This window comes from Buteo buteo, chromosome 15 (assembly GCF_964188355.1).
Source record: "Buteo buteo chromosome 15, bButBut1.hap1.1, whole genome shotgun sequence".
Lineage (NCBI taxonomy): Eukaryota > Metazoa > Chordata > Aves > Accipitriformes > Accipitridae > Buteo > Buteo buteo.
The window spans coordinates 3,960,261-3,973,474 of record NC_134185.1 but is presented as its reverse complement, the minus strand read 5'-3'; the positions used below and the strand labels follow the sequence as shown (position 1 = coordinate 3,973,474).

The window sequence follows — 13,214 nt, the reverse complement described above, 5'->3', positions numbered from 1 at the left end:
TGCTTCTCAGCAATAAAATGGCAAATATTTTCAACTGCATGTGCTTGCAGGAAGGGTCAACGATTATCATTTGTATCTTGCAGCAATAGTTTTTCTTCTCACAGCAACACAGTATTTTCCAGTGGACTTTACCTGGTAGGTAGGTCACAAAATCCTTTGCAGTTGTGTGGGATGTTAAATCTCCAGAACTATAAAGTTTCATACAGACTGCCTCTGAAACTTTAATCTTGTTTTCAAGGTATAAAGACTTCTGATAATAAAAGAAATATATGAACAGCAGTGTATGATCCCAAACAATTATTTATACTGAATTAAAACATTAGCTTCACCCCTTAGACACAAGACACAATTTATTATCTTATCATATAATTAGAACAACAGAGCATGCAATTTGTTTATGCACCACTGACCTCTAAAGAGCTCATTGATATTGTGGATCCGGTTTCACTTCTTGATAATCCTGCATTGTCATCCAGCTCCGAGGCAATGAAATTCTTCACTGCTGTGCGGGGCTCAAATGGTAAATTCTGCATATGTTCTTGGGTGGGAAGGTGCTGGTCTAAATTGATATTAAATTGGTCCATTACAGAGGGATTCATATTGAATTCTGGATTAACTTTGTAGTGCAACAGCCTTTCATGAGGCAACGTATCCATGCCTATATTCATTTTGCTCTCATCTTTCAGCGATGGCTGGGTATTTACTGAGCCCCGGGGCATGACTATATAGTCGCTTTCTATCATCCGTTCTTGAGGATGGACTATGTCCATATCTGCACCTCTCAAATTATCATCAGTGCATAAATACACAGTCCTCCGCAACTCGCTGTTGTCTTTTTTCAAGCACTGATTGGCCAGTTCACTCATACTCATGGGCATGTGGAGACCTGTTGGTTGCTGGATGATGACTTTGGAGATGATATTTCCAGGCAAGGTAGAATAGCTCATTCCTTCAGGGTTTGGTCCCTTCTCCTCCTCTTCATCGTTTAGTGAAATTCTAGAAAGTGTTCCCGTTATAGTAGCTGCTCTGCAAGGTCCAATGTCTTTATGCAGAACTGTGGGTCAGAGAACAGAATTCTTACAACATGAAACCACGTCTGCCTAACACTGCTTTTTCTTCTGGCTTTATTTAGCAGCACTCCTTTTACCCGTGCATCTTCTTAACTCTTTTTCTATCCATTTAATAACTTTTATTCTATAAGTATTGTTTTGGGAAGGTTTGGGGTTTTGTTTTTTGTTTTTTTTTAAAATCAATATCTCTTAATCTACCATGTATAACTGACGCAGGTCTCTGACTGAGCCTCAGTCATTTATATACATTAAAAACACTCCTTCATTTATGCCTACTGCCTCACATAGATCTTAGGTGACCTCCAGCTTAAGCAAAAGCCTGCCATGTGGAACGCGATTAAGGGTTTTCCAAGAAATACGCTATGACACCTGTACTGCCATTATTAACTCCACATAATCTCCTGGAAAATGTCAAACAGACTGTAAAGCAGAATCATTTTGTCAATCCATTGTAATGACCTACCATAACATTATAACTGTGAACATGTGTTCCCGAGCTCCTAAAATGTTCCTTTTCACTGACTTTTTTAAACTCTTCTGTGTTAAATTATTTTTTAAATCAAAGTGACAAAAAAGTAACCACATTGGGAAGAAATTCCATTGGTATCAGAAAGACATACTTTGCTGCATCTGAAAAGGTTATAAAGAATATAAACATGTCTCATAAAACAGTCATAATCCACTTCTGGTGTAGACCTAGGCTTTCCTGGTCAAACTTGTAGCAACATCCAGCAATTTTTTGTTGGGCTAAGCTCCACAAGTAAAAGTTAGTGATCCTGTCATAGAATACAAAATTTCCAGGAGCACTGAAGGAGGCATTCAGAAGCAAAGCACCTATTCAGTCACAATTATTGCTCTTAAAATATAAGTCTATAATTCAACATTTGTAATGAAAGAAAAAGGATAGATAGTAAGAAAAAAAATTAAAGGAACCAATTACTGGGCTTATTCCAGCTGAGTGCAAGGATTTTCTTGTCCCATTTGAAAATGTTTTAATTCACACCAGCGCTAGTTTGTGCAGTAAAATCCAGCTCATGGGCTGAGACAGTAAGACAACCTGAAGTATCTCAGGTGTTAGATTTACATCCCCTTTGGTAGCCTGAGGGCTCTGATGACCCAGATCCCCCGGTACCCGTCAGTTCACTGCCACGTTCCGTAGCACGCAGCTCATAAGGCAGCCCACTCTCCCACCTCACGCAAAACTGCCTCTCATTTTTCCGTTATGAAAAGAACAATTTGCCTCTAAACACCATGCACAAATACCCGACTTCAGCGTGGCTGCTCCATCGTTTCCAGTCACGCTGAAGATACTTTAATCAGTGACCTATTCTTAGAGCTTTCATGAAAAGAAACTGAGTTTAAATGTTTAAAAGCCTGTTCATAACTGTATTCAAAGTCCATCCCCTTAGGGATGCCCTGGACAAGGCTGTCCGTACCGCAGAGCTGTGTTGGCAAAGGTAAGAAGTAGAGCTACATGGACCAATGCTGGACTTTTGTCCCCATTAGATGGTGACAGACATGCGTTTGTGTTACTGTGTGCTACCCTGCTTCCTTCAAAAATACCCGTGCATATTAAAACTAATCCATATGGAAGAATTATTACCATGTTGCCAGAAACTGAACTGGCAGCTTTTTAAAGGTGGGTGACTGGAAATTCAAACTTTACCTTAACGAGGTCTGCCTTCTTGGCTTCCCACCTAGCCAGGGAAGAGAGACGGCGACCTCTGCGTGGGTGGTGCAGAGCAGCCCTCAGGCTTCTGTCCTGACAGGGCACCCTCTCTCTTTCTGTCTCTCCTCATTGAAAACAGAGGGTGTCTAGGCAGGATTGCCTCCCTAGGGAAAACTGTCCTTTGGGAGTATCTCCTGGAGTTAAAAATGTCCGCAGGGTTTAAAGGGCCATTTATTTTACACTCCGCTTTATTTAAGCAAGGTTGGCAAATAAATTGCTTAAAATATGTTATTTCTAATATGCAGAAACAGGCATAGCTGACTCGTTAAAGATCACATTACTGAAATTTCTTAAAACCCCCAATTTGTTCCATAAAGTGGAATCAAATTTCATTTCCCTGATACCATCTTGCTTTAGCTACTGTTGGTTTCACTTAGAGCCCTCAAAAATTTACCCTCTTTAAAACTAAACCAACTAAATTGATGCATCCTTCATATACATGGCTTTTAAGATACACCATTTTATTATTATTTTTTCTTTTTTGGTAGCAAAATGACTATTTCACATTTGCTTGTGTACCAGGGCAAGGAAAATTTTGTGAGTAAGACTGATCTTCTTTCCCAAACCATTTCCCTTCTAATGGGCAATCATACCTTTGGCTGCTTCCCAACTGCTGAATTCTAGTAAAAGGCTTTTGTAAGAAAATGAAATAAATGTATTCGTACAGTGGTATCACTTTTTTGTTTACATTTATAAATATGTGTTGTAAACAATTAAACCCTGATATTTTTCTGGTTTTCACTTCACAAGGAACTAGTACAAGACTTCTTTTTGTTGGCTAAGTACTCTCTCAATGTTCTTACCTGACCGACAAGCAATGTCCACGTCCTTTTCAAAATCAGTCTGTAACAAGAAACAACGAAACAGGACAACCATTATTAATTGAAAACTAAACCACAGTACCTTTTTGCCAACTAGCGCTTCCAAAATGTCCTACTTACAGAGTCATAGTCTCTTAAAAGTGGTTTCTTGTTGCTGAGAAGGTGAAGTGTATTGTTTTACAACTGCAGAGCTTTACAAAGTTTCCTAAAGTATAACTGGGTGGTTTTCAAAGTATGCTGCCTGACCAGAAAAAATAAAATAAAATAGGTGGAAGTAGAGTATATAATTTTAATAAAACGATACAGTGTATAGTTTTTTTATGTATATGGAAGAGTAACTTCTACATCTCATGGAAGGATCATCTTTAAGGAAGCTTTTCATAGTAATTTTATAAACAGAAGTATGGAAAATAGCCTGCAATACAAATTACTGTGAATAAGCGTAATCCAATTAGTCCACCCTGTCTGAAACTTCATTATTTGTTATGAAATGGTTATTTGTTATATAGCAGTCTGTCCATCCTTGCTACTGATGTAATCACATAAAGTTTGCACTCCCTGAAAACAACTATTATTAATTTCATTGGGTAAAACCGAATGGTAAGAGCTAAGAATGAATTTTAACAGTTGAAAATCCAAGCACACTTTTCACAGTTAAGCAAAACTATTTCTCCTGTTACAGAATTCAAGTAATTTTCAGTTATGTTTTTATTTCCACAAAAAGTTTATTACATGAAAAATGTTTAATAAAACTGACCTCCTTCTTGCTCGTGAAGTCCAAACATTGGATTCTTTTTTGATTCACCACTTTTTGAAGGGCATCTGCTTGCTGAGCCTTGCATATTTTTTTAGGGCCTTATCCTGTCCCCATTATAGTCAATGACAAACTGTCATTGGAAGTGAAGGGACCAATATTTTGTCTTATTATGCTATGTAACAGTATTAGTGAATCCAAATTGGCATACTAAGCCATTCACTATCATCTCCTTAATTCAAGCCACTAAATAGATCCCCCCTCTAACATCTCTAGCACTTTCTTCTTGTCTGAATTACTTTGAGAGGAACATTTTTCAAGGGCTCATGAAAGGAAGAATCTCAAATGTATCAGTACTCTTTAAAACAGTAGGAAAAGTAATGATATATTATTAGATTACTTTCTCATTTTCTTATGTAAGAATCTTTTGTCATAAAGAACGCTGGTGGAAGATACTAATTCACTGTGCTCTACTAAATGATCATACCAATAATGTCAAACTTGCTCAGAGATTTAAGCAAGCAGATAATGACCTAAACAGACTTACGCTTAAAAATGGTGTTCATATTTCAGCTGTGCATACTTGCCACGTACAGTATTGTAAGTGTTTTCCTTTGGATAGGAACACTAAATTATGAGTCAAAGAAAAAAAAAAAGCTAACCATGATTTGAGCATGTCCGTTAGGAAAAGAACTTGAGGAATCTGCATTGATTGGATCCTGGCAATTTCTCAGTCGACATCTGAATGCATCTTGAACCTGTGAAAACAATATCTTATACTGATTCTTGTGCAACATCATATACTCTACTCCTATTAAAGATTAAATTAAACTGTATGGAATACAATGCATGACTTTTTTTTTAGCATAATTAATAAATCAGAAGCAGTAAATATCTTGAGTGTGAGCACAAGAAGAAGAAAAGTGGACTCTGCACAGAGTCCGGTTTCTTGAAAATAAAAAAAAAAAAATAGAACTTCCCAGAAATTACTGTTTACTAATATGATCCATAAAGTAAATTTGAAGACTTTTCCCTAAAACACAAGTGTATTTGAGAAATTATCTTTTCATAGGAAAGGCGCTTTTTTTTTAACTTTGATTTTGGCGGAATGTATGTCTAAAGAAATATTATTCTGCAACACTTATGTCAGAAAGATGTGGTTCAACAGAGAGGGACATTCCAAAGAAAAATGCAGTTCCTGTTTGCTGACAGTAGAATGGAAATATATTTTGCTCCTTTTTCACACATACCATAGTAGGGACAGCAAAGCAACTTTTGAATGGAAAGGAGTATTTTTACCAATACTTTAAAAGTATACAGAGAATATTTCTTTGAAAGCAAAACCTAATTTGTTTCACTTCTATATGTATCATCAGATGCATTCTAATATAGCAATACAATCTAAGTTTTACAATGTGACATTTTGTTCCAGAAATGCTAGTATCCATATTTGCAACCTGATTGCAAGATGTGACTTGGAAAACAGCGACTTAGTTGGGTGACCTCCAACCAAAACAAACTAGTATCATTTTTTGTTTGAATATGAACATACTCTCAATGAAATGCCTATAAAAATCCACATTCCATTTATTATCTGTAGAAATTACTTTATGTCTTATTCAGAATAATTAAAAGGAAGAAAATCGGGTTCTACTCATGGACATTTTGTGAACAGCAGAAGAGGATAATTCATTAATTGTTGCTGATGAAAAGGTGACCCTTTCAATACATCGTATTCTACTGCAAGCTGTTTAAGAGCTTTCACAAAAGGGAAAATGAAATAGAAAAAACCTAATTTTTTTGTAATTAGGAAGCATTATTTTAGAGTGCTCAACCCTTAAATGGGTACGAGGGCTCTGCAGACTTGATAAGTGACTGTTGCAGGTGGAGGAAGACTAATATAGAGCAGAAAGAAGAATGAAGCAAGATGGGACGGTTCGGACCGATTTCAGAACACTGAGACTTTGCACATGTGGTTGGGTAATGTAAAGTATGCTTGACCTGTATTGTGACTCAGGTTCTGATTTTAAGCACCACACTGGCTGTGGTTTTCCATGTTTTTGACATTAATTTAATCTGGCATCTCGCAGTTGTTGCAAATTTAATCCAAGACTTCTCTCACTTTATCAATGCTGAGGTCAGGTCATGCTTCAGACTTTTATGCTCTTGGAGAAGCACTGGCACAGTGATTTGACAAAAAAAATAAAATGAAAATACCTCCCTCCAAAGTATCCCCAGCTGTGCTGCATCTCATCTCAAGCCTCATGATGCTTGATCCTAAAGAATTTACTTCAGAACACACTACGTGACCTTTCACTCCATGCAGTGGGCCTTCTTATTTTTGGGACTCTGTGTTCATGAAGCTTCCCCAGTTCAGATAGCTCCAGAGATCTCAAGAATCTCATGTCCTACTTTCGCTACCTTCTCTATTAATGCTGTGAATCTTGATGTTAGGATCCGCTTAAATGTGCATGTTTCTTAAAATGTTTCTGAAGTGCAAGCAGCATATGATTTGAACACGTTAACAGAATGTCAAATGTAGCTGTATCCATCATAGCGACATACATTGCAACTTCTAGGTGTCCTCACACAAGTCAGAAACAAAAAGGTTGAACTTTCTAAATACCAGCTTATTTTTCTAAACTGCTTGTTCAAGCTTGTTGTTCGAGTATGTAAAGACTGTGCTGTCTTTACATTTTACTTTGAAACGTAATCTTCTCCCCCCCCCCCCGCCTTTTAACATCAAGTTACAAGATTTTCTTCGAGCCAGGCAGAGCAGGAGAGACAGATGTGATGAACGTGCCGATACCAGGGAAGTGGTTTCCTTAGCAACAGTAACCAACTCCAGGCTTTTATAACTTACCCTCTCCCTACTCAGGCACTCTTTATTTTTCTCCTGCAGTACAGAAATGTGGGCTTTAGACGCCAACGATGCATTTAATCCAAATGCTCTCTAGTCAGCAGAGCACAGCAAAAGGAGAAAACACATGTGGGTTCCTCCCATCGCCAGCATTAACAGGAGTTACTCAGTATGATTCAAATTAGCTTTAGACAATCTTGTGTTTAAGCAGGTCAGGCAAACTGTTTTGCTCTGATGGAGACGCTTCAGCAGGAACCTCTCCTACCATGCTCTGTTCTCTGACACATGCCTCACCATCTTTCAATGCCCAATTAGATATTTAAACAGCAAGAAGAGAAAAAAAAACCAACAAAAATACCCCCTAGGCTCTCTGGACTAAGGCAGCCAACATAAGGCAATAATACCTAACTCTTACTTCTTTGCATTTTTCTTTCCTCATTTCCAAATAGTCTATAAGAGGTCTCATGCTTAAGAAGTATTATATTTACCTTAGAAGTTAGGAAATGGAAGTGTCGAAAGATTTAATATCTTTTCAAATGACATTGATGGAGGGCAGAAACAGACACAACATGTCACCTAGTTCTCTTCTAGTTGTATGTCCTACTCGGTGAACCTCCCTGGCTTCCTAATGCAGCCCTTGTCACACAAGATCATTGATACAGCATAACAGAGAACGTAAAAAATGTTTCCATCATTTGTGTTTATATCAATGTAACTGAGAGGAAAAACAGTGGGTTTATATATATAATTGTAAAAGTCTGTGTCTTTTTGTAATGTAATGACAATAAAGGCATAGTAAAGCAGGGCTGTCCTCCTCTTTGAATTTTATGGTGATATATTCCACCCCATATTTTTTTCTGACAATCAGAATTATTGTTTTGTCTGTGCTGGCATGCTATAAATATTAGATCAATCCTATAGGCTATAACTGAGATAGCTTTGTAGCTGTCATCAGGAGTGACAAATACATTGGCAGGGTTTCCCTGACAGGCACTGGCAGAGCAAAATGCTTTTGCAGACAACAGAAAGTAACAGACTCTTCCTTCAGCTGGGGAGGAACCCCGTGCGGTGCAAAGACTGCATCGCACCCCGTGCCTGATGGCCGCTGTCTTGGCTTCTGGTCACCTACGGCTCTCTGCAGCTAGAAAGCCAGACTCTCCAGAGCCAGATTGAAACAGAACTTACTGGACTTGTGTCTCTTTCTGTGTAGGAACTTGTTGCAGTAAACAACTATGTCTTTGCTGCTGCAAACCGGTCCATGTAAGTGCAGACCATACACATTTTTGAAACAAAAATTGTCTCAAGTGCATCAACCTTTACTCCTCTGCTGTTCTTGAAGAACTTTCTATTACTTTTCTTTTCCCATATGAAAAAAAATTACCTTGATTAGTTCTCAAGTGTTTTGCCCAGTTTACTATTTAAATCTGGAGGACTAAAGAAGATTCAATGTGTTCTGTCAAATAGAGTTCAAACAGCAATATGCCTCGGCTTCTCTGTCTTCCACCACACCACTATCATCACCTTGACTGGAGATAATCTACGGATTAGTGAATAAGTTGTCTCTGTACATTTACTTCTGCCTAAGTTGTCATGACTGAAGAAAAAACCCTCCTTCCCCTTTTTGATAAGGGATGACCTTATCAAATCCAGGTGCTTTTTTGACCTCATTGGGAAATCTTGTTATGAGGTCATTTTTAAAAATACCATGTAGATAGATTGATTAGCTGTTTTATCAAATGCCTTTCTTCTAGAATTTCAGTGTTAGGTCTAGGAGGTGTAACTGCCAAAACTGGCTTGCAGGAACAACTCTAAGTAGTTAAATGAAGTAACGATTCTTTGCAGTTAGGTGAGCTATGTGTATCTGATTTGCTAAAAGAGCCGCAAATAAAATAAATGGTAACTAGTTGATTGACTAATTAAGATTCTAACTTCCTGTATAAACATCTTTATAAGCAGGTATTTTTGCATATTGTTTGCAGTAGAATCAGTGAGTTAAAAGTGGTTCAAGTCAAGGTACCCTACAGATTTGAAAACTGAGTTTACTTATAGAAAAGACTAAGTCCGCCTCTATCAGCACAGTCCTACCTGTGAGTAGGGTCAGACATGAATGATTCCATGTGATGTTCAGCAATATTGAAGCATTGCATGGGAATGAATCATTTGCAGCAAATAGCTGTCATTAGACTAGGGAACCTGTCTTGAATTCAAGCCTTGGGGCATTGTGGGAAGATGCCCATTCAATTTCATCTTAAGCAGCCAAAATATTTTTTTCTAATAAACTCCTGCATTATTGCACTGAGGCAGGCTTTAATGTCTGAATTTTTTAAATTTTAGACAGTGCTATGCTATGTTACTTTTAGAATTCCTCATGGGTTTTGGTCTGTTTTTTGACGAAATCAATGACTGATAACCAGGTGTGTGTTGCAACCTCTCTGCATCCTCACAAAGGACAGGAGAAAATGGAATTAGGACATGAGGAAAAGGTTTGAATCTGCATCAGGGGAAGTTCAGACTGGACATTAGGAAAAGGCTCTTCACTGAGAGGGTGGTCGGTCACTGGAACAGGCTCCCCAGGGAAGCGGTCATGGCACCAAGGCTGTCAGAGGTCAAGGAGCGTCTGGACGACGCTTTTAGGCATATGGTTAACTTTAGGTAGTCCTGTGAGGGGCAGGGGTTGGACTTGATGGTCCTTATGGGTATCTTCCAACTTGAGATATTCTATGAGTCTACGAAAGATAATGCTGTTTATACAGCTTTGGTTTTTTGAAGGTTTCATCTGCAACCTTGAGATAAAGATATATATTTTAAAATAAAAATGGTTCCTCAGGACAGTAAGTGGGAGGTGGTATGCCCTTTCCAGGCTAATTAATATATCCCAACGGAAATACAAATTTCATACACAGGAAAACCAGTATGGAATGGCCATTCTTTCTACTGAATATAGTTGCAGTGTCTCACCGTTTTACTATAAGTATATGTGAAATGATGGCTTTCAGTTCTACAGATGAAAATATCCTCTTTCACAGAGGTAAATCATATGGGGAAAGAAAATGCTGTAGAAAATAAGGGGATAGCAGGACAGTGCTACATAAAATAGATTTGTCTTGAGTATTATCTCTTATTCTGCACATCTTTTTAGCCTGGAAAAAAACAAAAAAAGAAAAAAGAAGAAAAAAGAAAAGGTATTAAAGGAGGTAAGCCCCTTCCACTATGAAAGCTGATAAACTAAGAAAAACAAGAGTTCATAGCCTCAAACAGCTTGAATAAAGTGGGATGGAGTCAGCACAATGGAAGGTGCTAATTTCTGCAAGATATTGATAAGTGTTTTCCTTAAAAATTGAAAACTTAATTCTTTGATAAGATAATCACGTATGCATACTGTGTAGGATAGTGATACAAAGTTCATGCAAAGTGGTATACTACTGAAAGACTGAAATAAATTATGTTACTCATAATTCTTTGTCATGAATATAGTGAGTTTCAATGTTTAAAAGGTGTGAACAGTGGAAAGGGAAACGACTGTGTGAGATTCCTCACTCAGCGTTGACAATAAATCTTTCTTGAAACACCTCCCTGTTTTTTTAGTCCTGAAGTGCTTTTGAATAACTCTTGCCAATCGCAAAGAACCATGCTAGTCAGTGCAATTTGGTTTATTGGTGAGGTAAATACCCTGAAGCTGATAAATGGCTAACGTGTAGGTACGCCGGTGGACCAGGTTACTGCTCTCCAGCCCGGCTCTGCCTGCGCATTTTTGATAGATGCTCCCACTCCCAGAGATCTGCCAGCAAAGGTGTTGCGCTACTGCTCTCAAACCTATCTCCATAAAAATGTAGGGCTGGTTAGCAGGTTAGATAGGTTAGAGAAGATGTCACCAGAGGCAGATGGAGGAGCACTTGCGCGGTAGGTTTGACACCAGATTTCAGCGGTGATGAATTCTGCGGTGGGCGGCACTGAGCTGTGAAGGGCAGGCTGGGGTCCTGGCTTCTCCTCGCTGTTCCCAAAGCATTCATCTGTCTTCATCCTCACTGTCCCCATAACTGAAGTGTGTTACCTTAAGTATGTGCCTGAGTTTGTAGAACTGAAAGGGTAGATCTTCATCAACGTAACACCTCCTCTCCTTGTGTCCTCTTTCAGGGACAGTATAAGCAGAAATTATTTTGTGTTTGAATCAGTTTTAGAGACTGTAAAAACCTATAGCTTTTGGTCTTCAGGAAAGCGGCATTCATGTTAGCATTTCCCCATACTCACCATATTGGGAAAGTCTAACACTTAAAAATAAACTGAACTTGGGATTGATTAAAAGCCACCTCTAATTAAGTGGGTACACTTTTATACTGAAACTGACATTCTGCACCTGAATTAACCGATCTTCCCCCTCTCTCTTTTACTTCTTCCTCTACATCTCACCATCAAATAGTTTTCCCTTTCTATGAAATATATTTCTGCAGAGTAAGCTGTATATAACATTAAAGAGCAGTTGAGAGATTAACAGGAGCACAGCCCTTTAGAAAACTGGGAAGCCATTCCTCACCTCCCTTCGGAGAATACAATGGACCATGACAATAACAAAGCCTTGTAATGAATCAAATACTGCAAAAAGTATCTGAAATAATATTGATCTTTTGTCTGTCATGGCCAGAACTGCAGACATCCAAGTCAGAGCAAGAAGTGGCAACACCACACAGGAACTCCAAAGGGATGCCCTATTGAAAAAAAAGAGAAAAGCAGCATTGTAATATTGTAAAAAATGATTAAAAGCTCACTATTAAAATAAAACATATTTAAGGATGGCACTTTATGAAGTTAACTTGAAAATCACAGACAAGAATGTAACAGTGTCATACTTTATGTTCTAAAGAATATCCTGTATTCAGTTAATAAACACAGTTGCTTTTTTTTTTTGTTAAGTATTTAAACGTGCTCAGCACTCTATGCAGTGTTAGCAAACACAGTTGTCATCATCAAACTATTGTCTCACATGCACTGTATAAGATTTGTAACAAGAAGATGTAAATGATCAGGACTAACATGGCATTACTGGCGGTGGTGGCTGACAAAGCTGTTGTTGAAACTACTCCACACTTGGCACATTTGAGCGTCAAACCGCTATGAGGCTCACTCATCTGACTGCAAACAAACAGAACACCCACAAAAAGAACAAAATATTGAATTGTCACCAAAAAACGTTGCTACTGAAATTTAGCTTTTAAATATGACGTCATGCAGAAAAAGTAAGTAAACTTATTTAGGATGAATGCTCTATGTTGTTGCAAAACTGTACTTTGTACTTTACATTATTATTAGCTTTAAATGTTAATGCTATGGGGCTTCATTTCATGCAGACTCTATTTCTTCCATTTAAGCTAAAAAAGGCCCCAAATGTTCAGTGATCAAAACTGCTCAGTACACTGAAGTAAACATAAGCACGTGCTAGGATAGACACACAAAGTGAAATCCCTCTATTCAGACCTGTTAAAAGACTCTTGTATCCAAACTTGCTTGAGAAAGAGTATAGGACACTTATTTAAAGGAGGAGTATGCAGTATGTACAATTGCAGAGCATTAATAGGAAAAGAAACCTGCAAAATGTATTCAAGCATCAAATCAGTATGGGCGTACTGTATAGTCAGATTTGTACGAGTGATCTGAATGGCCCCCTAACATCTGGAGTGATTTTATTCATGCTACACGAAGGTCTGAATACAGGGCTTGAAATGTATGGGATCTGATGAAATAAATATCAGTTGGTACTAAAAAAAGGGTGACCCGTTTTGCATTTTAATAAAACACAGTACACAAGCATTAAGCTGAAAGCATTTTGTATGGACCATTGTACCTCGGCACCTGTCAGAAGAGTTAAAGGGCAAAACCTGGAATTTAAATTTTCTTTTACATACAGCATGCATTCAGCTTCCTCAGTCAACTAAAGACTTTTGCTATTCCTTCCCTTTCTGCTATCAGAACTAGGAATAACCATAGC

General features: G+C 38.0%; 1 protein-coding gene across 1 annotated transcript in view; it reads right to left on the bottom strand.

Moving 5' to 3' along the window:
- Positions 1-13,214, bottom strand: part of ADGRB3 (adhesion G protein-coupled receptor B3) — a 460,271-nt gene that overhangs the window by 20,826 nt on the left and 426,231 nt on the right. Inside the window, exons 24-28 of the mRNA XM_075046423.1 lie at positions 12,263-12,361; positions 11,766-11,937; positions 5,037-5,132; positions 3,603-3,642; positions 411-1,054 (exon numbers count right to left, since the gene is read on the bottom strand). Coding sequence (XP_074902524.1) covers positions 411-1,054; positions 3,603-3,642; positions 5,037-5,132; positions 11,766-11,937; positions 12,263-12,361 — 1,051 coding nt within the window. The remainder of the gene's footprint in view (positions 1-410; positions 1,055-3,602; positions 3,643-5,036; positions 5,133-11,765; positions 11,938-12,262; positions 12,362-13,214) is intronic.